Source organism: Saccopteryx leptura, chromosome 12 (genome assembly GCF_036850995.1).
Source record: "Saccopteryx leptura isolate mSacLep1 chromosome 12, mSacLep1_pri_phased_curated, whole genome shotgun sequence".
Taxonomy (NCBI): Eukaryota; Metazoa; Chordata; class Mammalia; order Chiroptera; family Emballonuridae; genus Saccopteryx; species Saccopteryx leptura.
In genome coordinates, this window is record NC_089514.1 from 6700875 (window position 1) to 6724726 (window position 23852).

General features: G+C 43.3%; 3 protein-coding genes across 4 annotated transcripts in view; 1 reads left to right on the forward strand and 2 right to left on the reverse strand.

Annotated features, from left to right (window-relative positions):
- Positions 1-610: 610 nt before the first annotated feature.
- On the reverse strand, positions 611-4518 carry DNAJB9 (DnaJ heat shock protein family (Hsp40) member B9). Its single transcript, XM_066354439.1, has 3 exons — positions 4374-4518; positions 2970-3196; positions 611-2094 (listed from the first exon to the last, which is right to left on the reverse strand). The coding sequence occupies exons 2-3, from the start codon at positions 3184-3186 to the stop codon at positions 1643-1645; spliced, it is 669 nt and encodes a 222-aa protein (XP_066210536.1). The 5' UTR covers positions 3187-3196; positions 4374-4518; the 3' UTR covers positions 611-1642.
- Positions 4519-4636: 118 nt separating this feature from the next.
- On the forward strand, positions 4637-10121 carry THAP5 (THAP domain containing 5). 2 transcript variants are annotated; one of them, XM_066354436.1, is made up of 3 exons: positions 4637-4845; positions 6812-7004; positions 7518-10121. In XM_066354436.1, the coding sequence occupies exons 1-3, from the start codon at positions 4766-4768 to the stop codon at positions 8430-8432; spliced, it is 1188 nt and encodes a 395-aa protein (XP_066210533.1). In that variant the 5' UTR covers positions 4637-4765; the 3' UTR covers positions 8433-10121. The 2 variants fall into 2 exon arrangements, with proteins under 2 accessions (XP_066210533.1, XP_066210535.1); XM_066354438.1 differs by lacking the exon at positions 4637-4845 and adding an exon at positions 4888-5087.
- Positions 10122-19691: 9570 nt separating this feature from the next.
- Positions 19692-23852, reverse strand: part of GPR141 (G protein-coupled receptor 141) — a 36903-nt gene continuing 32742 nt past the window's right edge. Inside the window, exon 2 of the mRNA XM_066354238.1 lies at positions 19692-20940. Within this exon, the coding sequence (XP_066210335.1) occupies positions 20018-20926 (909 nt within the window). The 5' untranslated portion in view covers positions 20927-20940 and the 3' untranslated portion in view covers positions 19692-20017. The remainder of the gene's footprint in view (positions 20941-23852) is intronic.

A 23852-nucleotide genomic window follows, 5' to 3' on the forward strand; every position in this document is an offset into this window, starting at 1 on the left:
CCACAAGTCAACTCCATTCTGACACTGCCTCCTCAGGAGAGCGTCCGACCCCACAGGTTTGGGGCTCAGTCCTGTATGACGGCCTTCTCCTGCCGAGGCCACTCCAAGTCCCACGTTGTGACCTGTGTTCTCACCAAAGGGCTACAGATCAGAGGTTCCCGGGCCACCTCCCCAGAGTCAAAGGGAGGTTAAAAAAAAAGAGGGAATTCAAATAAATGTTCAAAATGAGAAAAACAAGGAAGATAACTAAAATTAATTTCCAGGTAATTAAAGTACATACATAAAGTAAAATAAATCCATGTTCTTCAGTTTTCAAAATACAGATGATAAACAAATAGAACTTAATGCAAACTCTTGGTTTTTTCCCAAAACGGCCTCAAGAGGGAAGACTCAGTGGAGCAGGAATACTTGCTCCAAGCAAGCAAATACACCAAAATCACAGTTAACAACATCTTCAAGCTATCAAAACCTGTGGGGGAAAAGGATGGCAGTGCAACCCAGGGATGTCAGGGTTTTCAGGGCTGTTGAGCCCCAACGCTTATACTGACACGCACACCTCCAGAACTGCAGAATCAACATTAACAACAACAAAAATGACAAGAGAACAATATATTGTAAATGTTGTATTTCTCTCTCACAAACAATGTTGTGTGAGACATTTACTACTTTTAATATGTATCCATAGGATTAATACTCATATGGAGTATAACGAGAGAAAGTGCAGAACTAAAGAAATAAGTGTCTGAAAACAAAAGCACACATTTCTTAGGATTTAAAAATATTGCACATAATAAGTTTGCGCAGAAATTACTGGCTGTTTTTACAAACAGAATGAGGTATTAGTCAATTTCTAGATAAAGGTGAGTGCAAGAGGAACCACACAAACAAAAAAATATACATAAATCCACATGAAGACACAAAGAGTGAACAATTAAAGAAATGTGAGAAGATGTAGCTATGATTCCAATATTATAAAATCACCAGCCAGGGGCCAAACACATAACAATTTCTTAGCAATATTTATTTCGTAAGTTCTCAACTTTGTTTTGGCCTAAATGACTTGGAGCGATACAAACATTTCCTTTACTCCATTCGAGTGCAGAAAGGCATGCTTCTGTGGTAAATATTAAGCCATGCCTGTCTAACGCTTTGGTGGAAATTTACCGAGGGGCTGCTACCCTTTGCTGGATGACTCATTACACACTTCTACGGACACACAGCAATCCGAGTCAGCAGTGCTGAGAGCACGCAATTTTAAGTTAGCAAAAGTTTCACTGCAAAAATCATTCAAGGTCACACAATGTAAATCCAAAATCAATTTACGTATGGATCAGGCAAACTCATTTTTTTTCTTGGTAATAAAACTGGCCACATTAATAAACTCAAGGACAGATGGAGAAAAAGACCAGGTCAAGTTATACCTTTTTTTTTTCTTTTCAAGAACCTTTTCTAATTAGGGAAATTAATAATCTACTACCTGAATGTTGCTTACTTTGCCAAAAACAATTTAAATATAGTTAACAGCTCTATCAAGTTAAATGAAATCATGCACTTGTCAAAACAGTTCGCAGAAAGTTGCTTTGCATCCTAGATGGTAAAGAACAGTCCACTAGTCGGGGTTAGTGAGAACGGGGAGGAGGGACTACTGTCCTGAGCAGTCAGTGTACGTGGTGACCATGTTCCCTCTGCGCTGAGTGACAGTTCTGCAGTGCTTGCTAGACCCGTGGAATCTATTTTCAGTCTGGACTGTGTGCCGACCGGTGCTGTCAAAACCACTGAAAGAAAACATTTTCTCCATATCTTCAAACATGTCATCAAACAGTCCGCCTCCGAACGAGAATTCCTGGAAATGATGCCTCTGTCTACTGGCACCCTCCTGGCGTGTCTGGAAGTGATTTTCAAAGTGCTTCTTGGACCGAGTGTTTTGGTTTTGACCAAAAAAACCAAAGTCTTTGAAAAAGTCATCAAAATTGAAGTTAAATGACTGCTCGAAAGGACTTCCATTACCTCTTTGTCCTTTGTCATTAGTGAAGGCACTGTGTCCAAGTGCATCGTACTCTTTTCGCCTGTTAGCATCTGAGAGCGTCTCATACGCTGGAAGAAATAAAAATACTTTAGTAGCTGAAGATAATTAAAATTACCTCTATCCAAACCTCTTCAAATAAGTAAATTCAACTCTATATTTTAGAGAATTTTATGTGATAAGTTAAACCAAAACATAGAAAAATAGGAGTACAGTTAAAATCAAAGTTACAAAAAGAAAGAACTTTGTTTTGTTTGTGCATACTATCTGCCGTTAGCACAGTGCATGCTGCTAGTAAATAGCCAGTAAGTTTTCTGTTAAATGAATGTTACCGTTACTACAAATAAATGTGGGCAACAATTAGAGAGTTAAGTCTTCATATTATTTGTGTAAAATCATGACCTGCATTAAAGAATTTGACGGTGAAATATAACAAATTAAGAAGAAATTTAGATCTTTCACTTCCTTGCTAGTTGATGTAATGTTTACCTCTGACCTCCTCCTTGGTTAACTCCACCCAGCACTAATCACTGAATGCTCAGGAGATGCAACTTGTTTTAGGCCTATCTTAAGTCAAAATCTGTTTCAGGCTTTCCTTTTAGAGGGAAATATGGCTTTGTAATGTAGATTAAGTGAGAAAAAAGAATCAAGGCATTTCAGTCTATTTAAATTATTTTACACTGAATATTCTTATGTTTAACCTCTATACTCACTGTTCATAAATCAGATTATAAATCTGGGATACCAAAAAAATTCGTTATGACATAAAAACAATAAGCAATTTTACAAATAATAAAAAGATATTTTCAACATTTTTAGATCTGTATGCTAATAAGAAAACACACCAATACACCACCATCCCTTCCTTACAGGTCAGAACACCCCCAGCTCTCGCTGACCTCTACCAGGGACCTCCTGCGCGCCGCCCTCCGACAGCCGGACTCACCTTCTGCAATCTCTCTGAATTTAGCCTCTGCGTCGGGGCTCTTGTTTTTGTCGGGATGGTACTTCATGGCCAGCTTGTGGAAGGCCTTCTTGATCTGGCGCTCTGATGCCGACTTTGGCAAACCTAAGATATCATAGTAACTTTTGGAGGCCAAAATTAATTCCGTTATCATCAAAATGCAGATTGCAAAGATGAAAACTGATTGGGGAGTAGCCATTTCTAATATCCTAAAAAGAGAAAAGAAAAAAAATTTTATCACGGAGCTAATCTTAAGACTTCTTTCAAAAGAAATCCAATGAACTTTAAGGAGAAAAGTACCAGTCCCCATGCCATTTCCTTGATATATCATTACCCGTCAATGGCTTGTCACCGTCTCAAAAGCAAACACAACTCAAGCAAAATGAGAAAAAACTTTTGTCTTCCCATTAACACTCTGGCCCTTACACACGGTGTACACAATAATATCCAAGGACTGACTTTTTACCAGTAAACACTGAAGACCCATCTTATGCAAACACTGCAAGACAGGATGGAAAATCCAGGATCCAAACCTTTAAATATTCACCTAAGAGTGTAACTTCACGGAGGGGGGGATTGTCAAGGTGACCAGCTCAGTGTCTAAATCAGTGGTAACCTTCCCCACCGAGAAAGCTCCCATCCCGGCTTCCATTCTGCAGGGTGAACCCCGGGCTGTAAGACAGAGCCCCCCTCTCACGAGGACAGCGAGAGCGCGGCCACACGAGGATGCGACCACTCTCTGAACCCGTGTCCCCAATACTGAACAGAAAGCAGGGGGGACACAGGTCCTGCTATAAACCCCCGGCGCACAGGACGCGGGATTCCCGCCGAGGCCGCCCTCCCCGCCCGGGGCAGGAGTCACCCGGGACCCCCGCTCGGGCAGCTGCGGGGACTGAGGACTCGGAAGGGGAGCCCCCAGCACCTGCGGGCCGGGCGTGGGGAGGCGCCGCCCACCGCCCCGTGCCCGACAGGCATCGGGGCGCTCCTCCCAGACTTCGTCACCGTCACGGGTGCCCGGGATGGAGGCCCAGCTCCCGGGTTGCCCGCCGCCGGCCAGGCGCGCAGGTGGGTCCCCGGGGCGGTGTCCCCGGCCCGAGGCCCCTCCCGCGCCGTCACCGTTACCCCGTGTTCCCGGTGGGATGCCGGGCCCGGGCGGAGCCGGTGACTCGGGCTCCCAGGGGGACCCGCGGGCGGCAAACCCGGCCCGACCGCGCCGGACTGTGCGACCCCGCCCCGGGGCGCCCGCGGGGACCAGGCCAAGGCGGCCCCGGGGACGCTCCGAACCCCGCTCCCTCCGGCCGCTGCCGCTGCGACCGGCCCCTCACTCCGGCCTCTGCGGCACTCAGGAGCTGGCGAGCGCCCCGCCGCCGCCGCGGGCACACCGACCTCGCGCTCCGCCCGCCGCCACCGCCACTGCGTCCCTTCTCCGACGGCTCCTGGCGCGACCGCGGCTGGCGCCACCACCTCCCTAAAAGACCTACACGAAACGCTCTCCTATTGGCTCCGTCTCCCCACGTGACCCTGGCGCCCTACGCGCACGTGGAAAACTGTTGTTGCCGTTCGGCCCCTGCGTCAGTTCCGGACCCAGCCCCCCGCCCTCCCAGGGGGCGGTGCCGAAGCGGGCAGAAACGGAAGTGACTGGACGAAGGCGGTGTCTTCCGCTAGCCGCTGCGCAGGCGTGTTGGCGCGGGGCGCCTAGCCTCCACGGCCCGCCCCGGCGAGGACGGCCCATAGAAACCCGTGGGCGGCCTGGGTCCCCCGGGGGCAGTGCCGGAGCGATGCCGCGCTATTGCGCTGCAGTTTGCTGCAAGAACCGCCGGGGACGCAACAATCAAGACCGGAAGCTGAGTTTTTACCCGTGAGTTGCCCATGGAGCAGAAGCGTCAGCCTGGCATTGGGGCCGCGGGGTTGGGGTGTGTAGGGCCGAGGTTCGGGGGGTCTGCGGGGCCGGCCTGTCCGTGCGGGAGCTCCGGCCGCCGGGACACGTCTGGTCGGGGGCTGACAGCCCCGAGGCTTGCAGAGCGCGGCCCACCTCACCTGACCTCGGCATGGGCATCGCACCGGCCGAGCGGGAGGGCGCCCTCCGGCCCCACAGCCACGGTCAGTGAGGGCGCGGGGAGGTCAGGGCCTTCCCGGGGCCACCCAGGGTTGCCGGGAGGCCACATTAGTACCTACTCATTTCTGTGCAGAAGAGCGGAAGGAGTGTGTCCTTAATGTGCACTGCTCACGAAAACCAGGGGCCCAGGGACCCTGCAGCTCCCCCAGGACTCAGCCTTCGGTACAGTGCGTTTTCACCAATGAAAGACAAGTTGGTTTTGCATCTCATTTGCATAGTCAAACTTTCTTTGACGTGTCGTTTGTTTTTCTGATGTTCTTGTTTCATAAAAAATAAAATCAAATGCTTCTTTATTTTTTATCGCTTCATATTCGTTTTTGAAATATCCCCTAATTTTTGTAAGCAGTCTATAGGACTGCAGACGTGGTATAGGTTCAAATCCTGGCTCCACGACCTTGTAGCTGAGTGACCTGCAGATAATTTAAACTGGCTATGCTTGTGATCCCTCATGTATCTGTAAAGCTACTGGAGGTACTAATCGACCTAATTCACACTTCATGTGTAGAGAGATAAAATGGCACTTGACACTCAGTGCATGCTGACATGAAAAGCAACTGTATTTAAACATTCTATTTCCCTTTTTTCTTGTATTTAAAAATAACTCACGTGACTCTAACCTGGTTGTCTCGTACTTTCTTCCATTTTTTCACCAGTTATTTTGGGACGCCTGTTTTACTTGAGACATGAAGCTCCCTGTTCACTAATGACAAAGCATAAAATATTGGGATAGGGGGAAATGTATAAACTCTGCTTTTCCTTTGGGAAACCTTACGTTGTTACTATTTTTTAAAAAAAGGAGGTTATTATATAATACATGTCTTGCAATGTGTTCTTGTAAAATCATTGTTAGGAAAATAAGGTGCTGTTAACTGTGGCATTCAGTGTAACCCAGACCAAGGTGGACTGCTAGGAAGAAGTTTGCTGTAGAAGTCTGCCATCAGTCTAGTTTGCCTATGGAAAAACATTGCCGTCTGTTAGAGCAGATTCTAAATCAAGGCCATGGTCAGTACAAAGAGCTGCCTTGCCTTTCAGTGTTTTCTGTTTCACTTGTTTCATATTATAATATGTCTGAGTCTGTTCTTCTTTGAGGACGTGTTTTGTTCTTTTCTTGTGTCCATTATAGAAATATAGAAATATTGGGCTAAATTTACATATGGGTAGAATTTGAAGGTGATTCTGATAAAAAGAATGGAATATTAGTGTTTTATAAGAGTTAGTGTTCATCTTATTGTCAGCTCAACCACCTGTTTGAGTTAACTTCTTGTTTTAAAAATACTAAATAAGAGCCTATAAAGCTTAACACGTTTTTAAAATTATAGACAAGAAGTCGTTTCATTTTTAGTGTTAGTATGAAATACATTTGAATGGGACTTTGTAGTTTCTACAAAGCTCTTTCCTAGTCCTAGGCAAACTGCACAACATAATATAAATAGAACAGAAGGCACAGAAAATATGAATAGATTGTATTTTTTGTTGGACGGTATGTTTTCCTTGAAGGGCCTCTGAGTTGTAGCAGCCGCTCTGTGCAGACACAGCCCTCTCAGCCCCCTTCACTGCACAGGAGATTTGGAGTAGTCGTCACAAAGACGTCCTTATGGTCAGGGGTGGTCGCCTTGCTTTTGCAGCACTTGCTGGCTAGGTTACCTATAAATGCAGGTCTAGAATACGGCCAAAAATATATAGCAACATTTTCCTTTTTTAATTTCAGGTTTCCTCTACATGACAAAGAAAGACTTGAAAAATGGCTGAAGAATATGAAACGGGATTCATGGATGCCCAGTAAATACCAGTTCCTGTGCAGCGACCACTTTACTCCTGACTCGCTGGACGTCAGGTGGGGGATCCGGTATTTGAAGCACACGGCGGTTCCAACCATATTTTCTCTGCCTGAGGACAGTCAGGTATTGGAGGCAGGGAGGGCGCGGGAGAGGGAGTCATGCTGAGCAGGGAGGTCCATTGCAGGGTGGCAGGGAGTCAGGAGGAGGGAGGGAGAGTGAAAGATAAGTGATGGGAAAACAGACACTTGAGAAAGAGGAAAGCTAATTGATGCTTTTACTAAAACTGATACTCCTTTAAAACTTCTAACCATTATGAAGCATAGCTTAACAGGAACAAAAACATAACATGCATAAGTTATTATGTTATCATGAGTCAATGATCTAGGAGTTTTCTTCCTGGTATTATGAATGATCTGAAATGTTCTCGTCATATATTAACGACGCTAATGCTTTGAAATAGTACTCTAATGTCTGTTTGAGTTATTACGTATATAGTTAGAACATTTCTTTTAACTGAATAAATTTGCTTGGCCAATATACTGCTTCATGTTGTAATTAGGTATTCAGCTGACTAATAGAGAATAAGCCTGATACAGACAACTTTTCTTAGAATTTGAAAATTTTTTTTTTTTTTAGGAAAATGGCCCTTCCAAAAAAAACTGTCAGAAGAAAAAAATAGATGATGAGAAAGAAGTGTGCCCAAAAGCCAAATCACAAGAATCATTTGCATCAAAAGAGCCAAAGAAAATTACAGTCAACACAGATGTCCTCCCTGAACATGCAGAATTACTCCTCTCATCTGCGCTGGCAAAGCTACCAGCTCCAAAGACAGGAAGTGTACACAGTAACATATTAACCCTTCATCTAGTTAAACAAGGTACTGGAAAACCAGAATCCACCTTGGAAGCATCAGTTAACCAAGACACAGGTTTGGGTGGTTTCCATACAGCTCTGGAGAACCTAAATTCTACAACTATTACGTTGACAACTTCAAATTCAGAAGGTATTCAGCAGTCTCTGGGAACGCAGGAAGTGCTTGAAATAACTACCAATCATCTTGCTAACGCAAATGTGACAAATAATTCCATAGAAATTAAGTCAGCACAGGAAAATCCATTCTTACTCAGCACAATTACTCAAACAGTGGAAGAATTAAACGCAAATAAAGAATCTGTAATTGCCATTTTTGTACCCACAGAAAATTCCAAACCTACAATTAATTCTCTCGTGCCTGCCCAAAAAGAAACCGTGCAAGAGGAAGACATTGACATTGAAGACTCGTTATATAAGGACGTAGACTACTGGACGGAAGTTTTACAGATCGAACATTCTTACTGCAGACAGGATATTAACAGGGAACATCTGTGGCAGAAAGTCTCTAAACTACATTCAAAGATAACTCTGCTTGAGCTACAAGAACAACAGACTCTAGGGAGACTGGAGTCTTTGGAAGCTCTTATACGGCAGCTGAAACAGGAGAACTGGCTCTCCGAAGACAACGTCAAGATTATAGAAAACCACTTCACAACGTACGAAGTCACTATGATATAAAGAAGTCTCAAAGCTATGACTTTTATATCAGCATTTTGAAGCCAAACCAGATCACGTGTAAAGTGAACTTTTTCCTGCCTAAAGTTCTTCTCCTGATGAAGCGAAGAAAGTGCTCTGATGTTATGAACACACATCCTGTTCCTATCATTCTCATTTTTGAGAAAAAGAAAGAGTGGTGTTAGGTTAGAGATAAGTTTTATTACTTGATAACTTTCCAAATTAAGGTTAAAATATAGTGAGTGAGTAATGTGATTTTGTCACTAAATGAAAGCACACATGATAAGAGCCCAGAATACAAGTCGGGCTCAGGAGCCACTCTGGTCCTGCCGCTGGCAGATGACTCAGACAAGTTACAGGTACTAGCCAGCCAGTGTCAGTCCCTATCCTGTTAAATAAGGACCCTTACTAGATCTCAGATGCAGTCTGTGTATAGTTCCTTCCTTTTCTAGTCGGAGACTTTTAATAGAACTTTTCTATAAGGTAATTTATTCTTATATAATACTGATGTTGGCTATAATTTGATATTATAAACTATTGGATTGTCCTCAATTTATTGAATGGTGTTTGACGTTTTGGCTAAAGTCATCCATAATAACATAGGAAAATACTCCTTTGATCATTTACTCCAGTTGAACTTGAATAAGGAACCACCCATTAGCCCAGTTCTTAGGAGAGGTACATAAAACATCAAGAGAATATGTATTTCAGTGTCTTATATGTAGCTGACTGTCATAGTACATAGTCGTTTAAGCTTCTTCACATCTTATATTTAAGATTATAATTTATAAACCAAAAATCGTAATGATGTTAATTTTTTAAATATATATTACTATATTTTAGAAGTGGCAGTTTGTATCTAACGTGGGTAGCTTTTGAAAATGTGTGCTTGGGTCATTTTAAAATTCCAAAAAGAGTAATACTTAATACTATCCATTCCCACTCATATGCTTTATTAAAATTTATATGCAAGAAATTATAGAAATGTAGTGATAACCTTCAGGAGACAAGTAGGAAAAATCAGTGATAGTGATATCAATAAAAAACAATGCATCTACGCACACAAATTTAAGAAAAAAATCTAAAAGCAAAAACTTAGTGGTAACAAAAATGTGAAAAATAGATGTCTTAAAATTTGGCAGTTAATATAATTAAATTTGTTACTGTTTGTGTTATTGAGCAAGTTCCTGTCAATCTGATTCTTAGTTTTATATAAAAAGTGGTCTTACTTATTTTGAGGGGTGGTTTTGACAAATCTGTAAGGTAACAATTGTTAGGTCTATAGTCCTGGAAATCAGGAGAGGCTCAACAAATATTAGTTGCCTGCACAGCAGATAGTATAGAACTGTTTTGTGAGTGCATGGCGATTATTTTTGGCCATATTTCACTTAGTTTTTTCAGGCTAATAAAATTAGTTGGCATTGTATGAATATATATCAGCTAGTTACAAAAAGTTGATTAGAGGTCCATGGGGGGAGAAACTTAAGAGTTTATATAAATTGTGATTGATATATTTTCCCATGTTCTATTTTGCTAATACTTTCTTTCAAATTAAAATAGATGAAAGTGGCCTTTATAAGACATTAAAAAATGTTACAACTCAGTTTTAACTATATACCTTTTCATTTCTAAATGTTAAAAGTTATTTAGCTTCATTCCTTTAACTTAATAAAGTATATATATATTAAAATTTTTTTCTTGGCTTGTCTATGTTCATTTTTGGAACTTTTCAACCTGTTAACGTCTAAATACACTTGAGGGTTCTGGCCAGTGTTTTTTCCACTTGAGTTGTTATAGGAACTGCTTAACTAATCTCACTGGTATTTTCATTACCCCACTTCCGTATCAACCGGGGCTCTGCTGTCAGCTTTTTACCTGAACTAGAAATCTAACTGTGTCACACCTCCCTCTTGACTTTCCTAGGTCGGAAGACTGATACCGACCAACTAGAACTGGGCTCGTTACCACCCCGTGGGTGAGCCTGCGTGAGTCTCTTCCTCCTGTGTCCTGGCCACACGGGCGTCTTAGCCTTCCCCCAGCGTGCCACACAGGCACCTGTCTTCCTGTCTGCTTATTTTACAGCCTGTATTTGAGCAATCTCTCAGCATTCTATTTTGACTTTGGTGGAATTTTATTCCTTTTATGCCAGACAAAATTGTTTTCTCTCTGTTCCGACTGTAACAGCATTTACCTTACATCACGTTTTTTATATCCTATCTGTGGCCAGCTCTTTGACTAGACTGTGCACTTTTTGAAAGCTGAAAACAATGGATGAAAAGGGTGTACACCAAAGCACATTATTTTTAAAAATCAGACGTAAGAAGAGGATTGTATAGACTTTCAGTAAGAAAAAAGAAACATACAAAGGGTCAAGAATAGAACAGCTTGAAACTTCTGACTGGCTACACTGGAAGCAGGAAGACGATCAATGATCTGAAAATTCAGAGGGGAAATGATGTCCAAACATTCTCTCTAGTCTTTCTAAGGATTCCATTGGAAAACGGGATCCTAGGGAGATAAGGCCATAAAAGAAACATAAAAAGGGTTATCTTCTAGAAGTACTTCCTAGATGATAATTTATCATTTAATTGATCTAGAGATTAGAAATAAGAAGGGAAGTCCAAATCAAGAAAGAAGCAAAGGGAACCCCAAGTTGGTGGGCAAGGGAGGTCCCAGGACGTCAGCTGGACGGGACCACAGGCCTGAAGAGCGTCAGAAGGTTCGGGGATGGGGTTCTTCCAGAAGCAGAAAACAGGCAGAATAACTAACGTGTCGAACACCTTCAGAGGAAACATACCTAGGGTAGAGTTTTGGGTCGAATTAATGATAAGGACTGAGAAAACGATACAAATCAGGCAACAAATATTAACACCAAATGTGTAAGGAAAGGTCCAGCCATTCCTTTATACATAATTGCATTGACATAGTCAAAATAATTTAAATATAAGCATACAGACATATATATACATGCATACATACATACATACATACATACATTGGAAAGATCGGAGGTGTGTGTGTATGTCTATGTTTGTGCCAAGTCCTGGGGCAAGGGTGGAACTGTGAGATAATTAAAGAGCAAAATCCATATTGCCCATAGTGAAATATCACAGAACAACGCCTAAACGCAAAAACTCGAAGAAGAGCAGAGTAAGCATGCTATTCTGAGATGCAGCAGTAGGTATGTAAAGAGCAGGCCTGTGTCCAGGGAGGGGCTGGCTGGGGAGCCGGAAGTGAGGGCAGGGCCCACGGTACTCCGTAAGGAGGCTCGCAGAATGCTGGCTTGTAAGCACGTGTGTTCCAGCCACGGCTCACTGCCCCGCACCGCGCAGGACTGACCTCTTATTTAATCTCCACAGCGTGTATTTGCCCTTCCAGGTGCCCTTCTTACTTACCCTCTCAGACTACCTGTCACCCGGGACCATTACTGCTTCTTTCCTTGTTTTTAATGCCCCTGATTGTTAAGTTTTCATACCCTCGAAGCGGAAGCTTTTCCTACGAGCTTTTCAGCTCTGCTGCCTGGCGCAACTCCTGCTGCAGAGCATGAGCCCTGCAAGTATTCGTCAAGTGAACACCGTGACACCCACTAAGCCATGTTTCAGGCACCTTTGCTGGGTGTGCGGCAGGCCCTGTTCACTGATTAACTTGAATTACAGGGTGAATGAGGCTGGCATGCTACCAACGTCGCCCACTACAGGGAAAACGCATTTCCTTGAGTTCTGTAACTTGAAACCCGGACGCTTGGGAAGCCTGCAGGAGGGTCACTGACTCTCCTAAAATTTAACGCGACATTTTGTGTAGATAGACATTTTTCTGGAATGCTGAACCCATCATTTCTATTCTATTAGGAAAGGGATAAAAGACTCCAAAAAATGGAAACACAACCGCTCAGGGCAGTAATGCCTGGCGTTTTACATTGTGCCACTCTTTAAAGAATCATTAAGCTCTTTACATATTTTATTCTCCTAAAAGCCTGGAGCCTAGAGATGGGAAACTACTAGACTTTGATTTGAACACACACACACACACACACACACACACACACACACACACACACACAACCACCAGTTCAGCTCTGCAGTTTTAATTAATTGAGAGTAGACCACTAGAACGGAAAGAAAAATAGGCTCATATCCCAAAGTGGGTTGAGTAAATTCAGTACAGAATTCCTACAAGTTTTAGATCAGTGTTATTTCATCTTTCCTGGAAAAAGGATTTTAATGTTCAACGTACTATATTAGAGTGTCCAAAAAGTAAATGCAGAGATTACAGTAGTATTATTTTTGGATATCGGGAAATACTATTTATTTCAGATCACTGAAAAGTAATGCAACGTGCAGAGCAATGACGCAGGGACCAATGTCAAGGCCAGCCTGGTCTTTAGTGTTTTCTGTGCAAGGTCCAGGTTTCCCATTAATAACAATGCACAGTGTTGGAAGATGCACAACAGACTAGACTCTCACAAATGTGGAGTGAGGTCGATTTCCTTGAGCTTGGAAACTTGCTTAGTCTGGGTGAAAACGAATTCACCGACGAGATGAGAATGGATCTGCACCGTGGATGAAGAGGCGGCCAGCGAGTTCTTCCGCGTGGCGTTGGATAGGAGGAGTTTTTGAGGGAGTGTGGAGGGGAGGGCAAAGGGCACCCCTCAGGTTTTGCAAACAATCCCTGGAAAGTCATTCGATAGGAAAGCGTTCGCCTCTTCCTCTTTGGAACATTAATACGATAAAGAGACGCTTGTTTTTGCCTTGTTAGAATTGGGTGCTTTGGAGATCTGAAACATCCTTGGGCACACGGTGTCTCAGTCCGCCCGTCTGGCCTCGTTACCTTGGCAAGTGACAACCTGCACAGGGAAACACTGTGGACTATGGGAAGGGCGCAGAGCTACACCTCAGAGACGGAAACGTCTGGCTCACTGGGGAACACAGCCTAGGCTCCTCTGTCAGGAAGCAGGAGCGCCTTGCTGGGCATTGCCACAGAATTCCGTTTGCAGAGAAAAGTACTGTAGAAAGCCTTTGCACTTGAGAAAAAGACAGAGAAGCCCTTCCAAGCTACAGTGAATTAGCTGCTCCTTCCTGGGCAACAGCAAAACACCGAGAGCAAAGAGACACCGTTATCAAAACTAGAGAACGCAGCGCCAGGCTTTAACAAATACCGTGTGCCGGGGGAGAAGTCACTTGCAGATTCAGATAAAATGGTCCCGCAAATCTCTGCCCTTTCTGTCTTCTTCTCCTGTTAATCTGGGCAGAAATGAAATGAGAACTTCATGGGCGAGGGGTATGGTAGGGGGCAGATCCTGGATGCCACTGAAGAACCAGTAGAAACGTCACCTTTCCAAGCGGTGAGCCACGCACTCACGAACATCTGTTCGTTGTTCACTCCTCTGCCTTCACCAACTGACCACTATGATCGCCCGCTCTTCCTCTGTTGTAATTTACCTCTTTCTCTATCAGTCTCTCTGCGGGTTCCGAAGAGATAGAAATGAAAACTTACTCATCTCTGACACTTCGCAAAAATTCCTCAGCGCCCTTCGATTCAGTGTCTGGGTCTGTGAAACGAACTGGCACGATACAGATTAAGGAGAAAACCAGAGTTTATTCACACGCTAGCATGGGCATGGTGTGTACACGTGGGAACGCACAGTGACGGCTGGTCAGAACCTGGGGCTTCCATAGCCTCCTAACAAAGAAAAGGGACAAGACAAAGGAAGGGGCTCTTTAGGTCCCCAGGGGTGGCAGAGTGTGGGGAGGTAATAAAAATGGGGGAAACTGAGCAAAGATAAAGTGCTATTTTAGTAAGGTTTCTGATGTAGATTTGCTCCAGGGCCGATAAGAGTCTAGAATTGTCTCTGGTGTTTAAGAACCCTCCCGCCCTGCCCAGTAGTGGGGGGGGACAGGGCAGAGAGGGCTTTGTGTGTTGGCTTCCTCCCAGTTGGCTCCAGCTCATAGCAAACCTTACATCAAAGTGATGCATTTTAGAACGGCATGTTTGGGACCGTTTCGGCACATGGTAGACTCTCAGTTAAATGCGGACGAACATGGTGATAATATGCTATCTTTCGGACGATGGGTGGTTGATGACCTATATTGCATCATGCTTAGATCTAGCTACTTCTAAATACTGTAGAACACGAACTGAATAGGAATTTAAATTGTTCAATCTCCAACACAGTTGGCTGCTAACACCATGCTGGCTCTTGGGCCCGGTTACACATCTCAGATTTACCTGTTAGCAGCAAATAGAGAAGGGGCCATAGAGTTAGACTATCAAAGGAGATGCAAACCTTAGAAAAGATTTCAACAGGCACATCAGGAGTTTAGAATATTTAAAAATATGGCTATAACTCTTTTTTCTTGAAGGCACCACTTAGAAAGTCACAACATATGCTATGAAATATGACTTTATTCAAAACAAAACAAAACAGGGTCTAGTGCAGAGTTCTGAAAACCCTAAAAGATTATTATGCTTATTCCATTTTCCTTTCTTCCCCACCCCCCACCATATCTTTTAATATATTAAGCTTAAAACTCAAGACGCTTAGAAAAGCAGATGTAATTTTGTTACTCTGGACTGCCATCTAGTGTTAACAGAATAAATAACATACTTGCGTTTTGTTCCTTTTTGTGCACTTTTTATTGAGAGTCTTTTCAATCTGACAAGTTGGAAGCTCATAGTACAGTTAGAATATTTTTAAAATAAAAATTAAGTGTATTTAAGGTATATAACCTGCTGATTAGATATACCTATACATAGTAAAATGGTCCTTACAGTCAAGCTGATTAACATTACCTCCTCACACACTTCCCAGTTTTTGTGGGGTTTTTTTGTATTTTTCTGAAGCTAGAAACGGGGAGAGACAGTCAGACAGACTCCCGCATGCGACCTACCGGGATCCACCCGTCACGCCCACCAGGGGGCAACGTTCTGCCCACCAGGGGGCGATGCTCTGCCCCTCCGGGGCGTCGCTCTGTCGCGACCAGAGCCACTCTAGCGCCTGGGGTAGAGGCCAAGGAGCCATCCCCAGCGCTGGGCCATCTTTGCTCCAATGGAGCCTCGGCTGCAGGAGGGGAAGAGCGAGACAGAGAGGAAGGAGAGGGGGAGGGGTGGAGAAGCAGATGGGCGTTTCTCCTGTGTGCCCTGGCCGGGAATCGAACCCGGGACTTCTGCACGCCAGGCCGACGCTCTACCGCTGAGCCAACCGGCCAGGGCCCACACTCCCCAGTTTTTGTGTGTGCCTGAAATCTACCCTCTTAGCATATTCCAGTGTTTAGAACAGTCATAAGTATAGTCACCATGCCTGTAAATTACAGCCCTGAACTTATTCATGTGACATAACTCTAACTTTGTACCCTTTGACCAGTGATTTCCCATTTCTCCCACTACTGTAGCTTCCTGTAAACACTGTTGTAATCTCTACTTCTATACCTTGGATTTGGTTTTCATAAGATTCCAAAAACCATATATAGCTATATGTGTTTGCGTATGTATGTATGTATCCCTCTAGATAGACAGATAGATTAAATAAATAACTAGTTTTCCCAACACCATCACTGAGGAAACTGTCCTTTGCCCATTGTATATTCCTGGCTCCTTTAGCACAAAATAATTCACCACATAGGCACTGGTTTATTTCTGGGCTTTCCATTCTGTTCCACTGATCAATGTGTCTGTTTTTATGCCAGTATACTATTTTATTACTAAAGCATTGTAAAATAATTTGAGATCAGGAAATGTGATGCTTCCAGCTTTGTTCATCTTTCTCAAGATTGTTTTGGGGTCTTTTGTGGTTCTATACAAATTTTAGAGTTAATTTTTCTATTTCTGTGAAACATGCCATTGGAATTTTGATAGGGATTGCATTGAATCAGTGGATTGCTCTAGGTAGTATAAGCATTTTAATGATATTAATTCTTCCAATCTATGAGCAAGGTATATCTTTCCATTTATTTGTATCTTCAGTTTCTTTCATTAGTGTCTTATGGTTGTTATTGTACTGATCTTTCACCTCTTGGTTAAATCTATCTCTATTTTATTCTTTTTGATGCAATCATAAATATGATTGTTTTTTTAATTTTTTTTTTAATTTCTCTCTCTTATAATTGTAATCTCCAAAAACGGGTGGAGAAGCCATTGTCACCATTACTCCTATATGAGATTCATTTTCATAATATAATTAGAGACAAAGCATAGGCAAATTGAAAATTTTTGTTTATTCTGTAAACATAGTCAAATAAGATATAATATTGCATTTCTAAACTTTTAGTAACATTTATTATAGGTCCACAGAAATAAGCCCTTCCATTATGATATATAATACGGAGAAAAGCATAATTGTCTGACCTCAACATATTTAAAACCTGGAAGAGATAATGCAATGTACAAGCTAACAGCTATTATGATAGTGAGACAGATATATGTAAGTAGAAAAACTTTATGTGATTCCCATAACTTTTTCCTGTGTTTTCAAAATTTTATGTGTCAGGTGGAGAGCATAGTGGTTAGACAATCATATACTTATACAGTGTTTCCTCCAATGTGTCCAGCACCCACCTGGCACTGTACGCAGTTACTACAATATTACGGACTATATCCCTATGCTGTACTTTATACACTCATGTGACTATTTAGTAACTTCTTACTTTCTTCACCTTTTTCACCCAGCTCCCTCTTATCTGGCAACCCTCAGTTTGTTCACTGTATCTATCAGTCTGTTTCTGTTTTGTTTATTTGTTTATTTTGTTCTTTAGAGTCTACATATATGTGAGATCGTAACGTATCTGTCTTCCTCTGTCTGACTTACTTCCCTTAAGATAATACCCTGTAGTTACACATACATTGTTGCAAATAGTAAGATTTCATTTTTTTATATCCAAGTAAAATTCCATTATATATATGTAGCACATATTCTTTATCCAATCATCTATATATTTATGAGCACTTGGGTTACTTCCAAGTCTTGGCTATTGTACATAATGTTGAAAGACGATACTTTCAGGGATCGTTTTTTATAGTTTGTAAATAATGTTGCATTGAACATAAGGGTGCATATATCTTTTTGAATTAGTGTTTTGGATTTCTTTGGCTATATTCCCAGAGTGAAATTTCTGGGTCATAAGTTAATTCTATTTTTAATTTTTTGAGGAACCACAATACTGTTTTTCATCGTGGCTGCACCTATTTGCAGTCCTACCAACAGTGCACAAGAATTTCCTTTTCTCACCAACACTTGTTGTTTGTTGATTTATTGATGAAAGCCATTCTGACAGGCTGAGGTGATATCTCATTGTGGTTTAAGTTTGTAATTCTCTGCTGATTAGAGACATTAAACATCTTTTCACATGTCTGTCGGCCATCTGTATGTCCCTTTTTAAAGACATGTCTATTCATGTCTTCTGCCCATTTTTCAATTGAATTGTGTGTGTGTGTGTGTGTGTGTGTGTGTGTGTGTTGAGTTGTTTTGAGTTCTTTATAAATTTTAGGTATCAACTCCTTATCAGATGTATCATTGGTGAATATGTTCTCCCATTCAATAGGTTGTCTTCGTTTTGTTGATGGTTTCCTTTACCAAGCAAAAACTTTTTAGTTTGAAGTAGTCCTATTTTTTTTCTTTTGTTTCCCTTCCCCAAGGAGATAGATCAGAGAAAGAACAATGTTAGAGTTTATTGCCTGTGTTTTCTCCTAGAGGTTTTATGGCTTCGGGGCTTACATTTAAACCCTTAATCCATTTTGAGTTTATTCTTCGATATGATAGAAAAAGATAGTCTAGTTTCTTTTTCTTTTTCTTTCTTCCTTTTTTTTTTTTTTTGCATGTGTCTGCCCAATTTTCTCAACATCATTTATTAAATAGCCTGTCTTTACTTCATTGTATTTTCTTGCCTCCTTTGTCATATATTGACCATATAGGCATGGGTTTATTTATGGGCTCTATATTCTGATCCATTGGTCTATGTGTCTGTTTTCCATAAATAATTTTAAAAGTTTTAAATGTTTTACTCTAATTATTTTCTGACAAATTTTATGCGTGTTACCAATTTTCTTTAAAAATTTATGGGTCTTAGAAATTTCCTTACAAATGTTATGGGTCAAAGTGTGAAAAAAAATCTAAGAAAAATGGTAAAAGAATACAAATAAGAGATAAAAATATATATACCTTAAAACAGAAAAGAGGACACATAAAAGAAATTCTAAAACAGAAAATATCTGGGAACAGGTCGTAAGCAGTATGTTACTGCTTTTTCTTCCCCGAAATTCATTTCTATAACCTAGCAATTTTAGCGATCAAAGAAACTCACTAGGGTGTTTCTTATTTAGCTCATGAATTTATGGACCCATGTAGTATAACAAATTAAGATAAAGCTTTCAATCCTGAACATTTACCTCATGGGGAAAAACAAAATTACCAGCGTTCATTCATTTCTTCTATTTCTACCATGAAATGCCTCGGGTTTTCTGAAGCATTAAACATGAAACTGGACCATTTCCTTTGAAAGTTCCAAGATCATGAAACTTTTAGGGAACTAGTAGAAATATGAGCAGGAGGGAAGAAAACCCACAGGCATATGTAATAACTTAGCACCCTAATCTCCTGGTTTGACGATTTTCCTGAATATTTCTCAGACGTTTTATTTTTTTTTAATTGTTTTCATTTATTTAAAGACACCTGACTTTAAGGGTTGAAGCGAACGCTAAAGGTTTCAGTATGACTTTCCATCTCCAAGGAAAATCTGAATGAACTGTAGACCAAGAGCTCTAGAAATTCTTAAAACACAGAAATGGAAAAAAAAATTTAACCACTTCCTTTGGGAACTCATTTTAAAGCCTAACAGCATCTTGCTCAGGGATAGTCTCTCAGTTACCCTCTCACCATCATTTAGATATATTTAGTAAGTTCTAAAATGAGGTTTGGAAATATTGGGGGAGTCGATTCAAGTCCTTCAAGCTGAACTCTCAAAGGATAAACCTAGATATATCCTTGTTACCGGGAGTTATTTCTCTTTCGATTTCTAGAGAAGTGACTTCCTACCAAAGGTATGATCATCTAGAACAGCTTCTTAACCGGCCTCCCCCTTATCTGTTTCTTTTTGTCAGGGTGTGAGTTGAACGGGGATGTCTTATTTAGTTAGCAAAGTTACATTTGTGCTTGGGAGCTGAATGGTAGGCAGAATCAATTTACCAAAGGTTTTACGTGGAATGAAAAGACAAGAACCAACTACAGGGCTGAGTCCCACCCAAAGCTTAAAAAAGGACCGTGTTTCAGACAGAGGAAACGAAAATAAACTAGGAAAACTCAGAAACCGTCAGATCCATGGTGCTTGGATGGGCCAAGTGGACACTCCATATAGAAAAATGATGCAGTGCTGCAACTCCAAGTGGACTGAACATCACTCTCTTTACATGGACGTCCTGTCGAGGTGGTAGGAATTACATGAGGACTAGGACGAAGAATGCTCTGACGTCTGACAGTCCTTTTGTCTGGCTGTATCAAGACATGGTGTCAGTCAAGTCACAGAATAGCCCTCCTACCTCCCTCTACCTATATCTCACCCCCAAGACGAAGGAAGTAAGTTGGAACACCGGGTGTGGTGTGGCTAACGGCACAAAAGGCAATTCCACAGGTCGATTATCTTTTGCTTAAACCAATGGCTTCCCCCGAGAACGAAGAGCAGCAAATCAAAGCAGCTAATCGCCGTTACACTCAGGAAGATCTCGTTATAAAACGCGACGTCGTTGTTACACGTCCTTGAGTTTGCCACAGTGTACAGGTAATAGATCCTAAATAACTGGTAAGGGAGGAAGCAGGTAAGGACGACCCCGATAAAGAACAGGTTCTTCAGCTGGGCCCAGAACTCCTGGTGGGAGAGGAAGGAGCGGCGTAGCTTCCGCATCATGGACGCGATGATGAGGGTCTGGGAGGCCAAGAGAACCACGGCGGTGGCCACGAAAAGAGTGACGATCAAGTAGTTGATGCCTCGCACGTACGGGTGCATGAGCTCTTTGTGAAACTTAAAGCAGTCTTCGTCACTGTACACGTCGTAAGTTCCGTACTGAGACGCCAGCAGAGGCACCACAATGACAGCCACCAGCAGCCACAGGCCGGCGCTGGCCGCCACCGCGTGCAGCTTCCTGTAGAACTCCACTCTGTCCTTGCGCTTGAAGAAGACGAGGTACCTGATGACCAGGATGACCAGGTAGAACAGGAAGGTGAGGTACATGTGGATGTGCAACATGGCGCTCACGAATTTACAGAAGGGCAAGCCGAACAGCCACCTCCGCTGGACGAGGTAGGCCAGGCGGAAAGGCACGGTCAGCAGGAAGACGCTGTGGACCACCACCAGGTTCACGACCGCCGTGGTGGTCACGGACCGGGTGTTCATCTTCACCAGCAGGAACAGGATGGAGATGACCCCCGCCAGGCCTCCCACGAACACCGTGCCGTAGAGCCTGGTCAGATGGGGCGTCAGGATAGGGTCGCAGGAGGAGTTGTTGTGGGCAGGCATGCTGCGGCAGTCACCTGGAAGAGGCAGAGCGGCAGGGTAACTGACAAACTGACAAACTTCCAGGGCTTTGTACATGACCCCCCCGCCCCAGTCCTGGCAATGTAACTGTGTCGTTTATCTCTTGACATGACCTAAACTTCATGTGCGTCAAGAATGAAGACTAGGTCATATGATACTCAAGGCTGAAAACACAGTTAAGTCATTGATCCTTAACCTTGAATAGTTTAAAGACCTCCTGCAGAGGTCCCCTCCGCAGGGACATGTATGTATCTATGTGCAGAGTCAAGAGAGTTCGCATAAAACTGGGTTGCAGGCCCTGGCAGGTTGGCTCAGTGGTAGAGTGTCGGCCTGGCGTGCAGGAGTCCCGGGTTTGATTCCCGGCCAGGGCACACAGGAGAAGTGCCCATCTGCTTCTCTACCCCTCCCCCTCTCCTTCCTCTCTGTCTCTCTCTTCCCCTCCCGCAGCCAAGGCTCCATTGGAGCAAAGTTGGCCCAGGCGCTGAGGACAGCTCCATAGCCTCTGCCTCAGGTGCTAGAATAGCAACAGGCGCTAGAATGGCTCTGGTTGCAACAGAGCGACGCCCCAGATGGGCAGAGCATCCCCCCCCCTGGTGGGCATGCTGGGTGGATCCCAGTCGGGCGCATGCAGGAGTCTGTCTGGCTGCCTCCCCGTTTCCAGCTTCAGAAAAATACAAAAACAAACAAACAAACAAAAAAACTGGATTGCAGACCATCTGACGCTGAAACATGGATACGAGCACTGCAGCGCAGCTACCACTGGAAGACATCAGAAGATGATGAAAAAGTTGAGTGGATCCATGAAGTACACAAAATATTTAAGTATGATTTTAATTCTCTAATTCCTTTCAACTCATCAGCAAGTGGTCCAAGACTATAAATACACACACACACACACACACACACACACACACACACACACACTTAATTCACTTAAAATACTGATTAGCTTTAGAGGAAAATTTGGCAAAGTCACGGCAGCAGAAAGCAAGAGGCGAGTGTACCGAATTTCTCATCACAGAGATAGTATCACCCAGCATTAGGGCCTTGGCTAAGTTCTCTTCACAGAGCTCCCTGAAAACACAGCATGTCTCCCAATTCTCCCACCCCTCCTCCACACTCCGATTTCTAAAAGAACCACTATTATTTTTCCTTGGGACTCCTGAAAAGTCCTCTCTCTAAACAGTCTTGGTTCCATCTAATTCATCATCTACATTCTAACCTATTATTTACTAAATGAAAGATTTGGTGACCTTTTAATTACAGTATTTGAGAGTTTTTTAATTTAAATTCCATTAATAGGTTTCTTTTTTTTCTTTCTTTTGTTTTTTTAAGATAAGAATGAAAACATATAAAAATCCTTTTATATGTTTAGAATGTTCTGGGTTATGGCAAAATCTGATCTCTTGAGAGCAGATTCGAGACATAAGGCAGAGGTGAACTTGACAGGACTTGGTGGGTTTTCTGTGGGGAAAGACGTGTCTCAGTGGCTCCCAGATTTCTGACTTGAACAATTACGTGATCAGAGTTCTGTTTGCTGACACCAGTAAAACCAAGGATCAACTCTTGGAAAGAATGGTAGTGAAATTATGTACTTAGTACCTGACCTTTGTAACACATTTACAATTATTCTTACTCATTCTGTGAATGTCTCTTTATACAACCTTTACTTCGTTTACAGCAGACCCTATTACTCAACATCTTTTCTAACGCCTTCTGGCCTGCCTTTCTGTACAGAATGTGTACTTGTATGTGACCTAGTGTTGCACTAAGGTGAAGCAGATGAGGGTGTCCATGTATAGAGAGGTCAGATCTCATGGTGAGACGACAGGGCGATGTCTGGTGGCGGCCCTGGGCCAGCTGCGGCACTGGGACCCAGCACTGTTTAGTCATCGCGGATCTCAGGGACCCAGCACTGTTCAGTCATCGTGGATCTCAGGGACCCCGCGGATCTCAGGGACCCAGCACTGTTCAGTCATCGTGGATCTCAGGGACCCCGCGGATCTCAGGGACCCAGCACTGTTTAGTCATCGTGGATCTCAGGAACCCGGTACTGTTTAGTCATCGTGGATCTCAGGGACCCGGTACTGTTTAGTCATCGTGGATCTCAGGGACCCGGCACTGCTTAGTCGTCGCGGATCTCAGGGACCCGGCACTGTTTAGTCATCGTGGATCTCAGGGACCCGGCACTGTTTAGTCATCGCGGATCTCAGGGACCCAGTACTGTTCAGTCATCGTGGATCTCAGGAACCTGGCACTGTTTAGTCATCGTGGATCTCAGGGACCCGGCACTGTTTAGTCATCGTGGATCTCAGGGACCTGGCACTGCTTAGTCATCGTGGATCTCAGGGACCCGGCACTGTTTAGTCATCGTGGATCTCAGGGACCCGGCACTGTTTAGTCATCGTGGATCTCAGGGACCCGGCACTGTTTAGTCATCATGGATCTCAGGGACCCGGCACTGTTTAGTCATCGTGGATCTCAGGGACCCGGCACTGTTTAGTCATCATGGATCTCAGGGACCCGGCACTGTTTAGTCATCGTGGATCTCAGGAACCCGGCACTGTTTAGTCATCATGGATCTCAGGGACCCCGCACTGTTTAGTCATCGTGGATCTCAGGGACCCGGCACCGCTTAGTCATCATGGATCTCAGGGACCCAGCACTGTTTAGTCATCATGGATCTCAGGGACCCAGCACTGTTTAGTCATCATGGATCTCAGGGACCCAGCACTGTTTAGTCATCGTGGATCTCAGGGACCCGGCACCGCTTAGTCATCGTGGATCTCAGGGACCCGGCACCGCTTAGTCATCATGGATCTCAGGGACCCCGCACTGTTTAGTCATCGTGGATCTCAGGGACCCGGCACCGCTTAGTCATCATGGATCTCAGGGACCCAGCACTGTT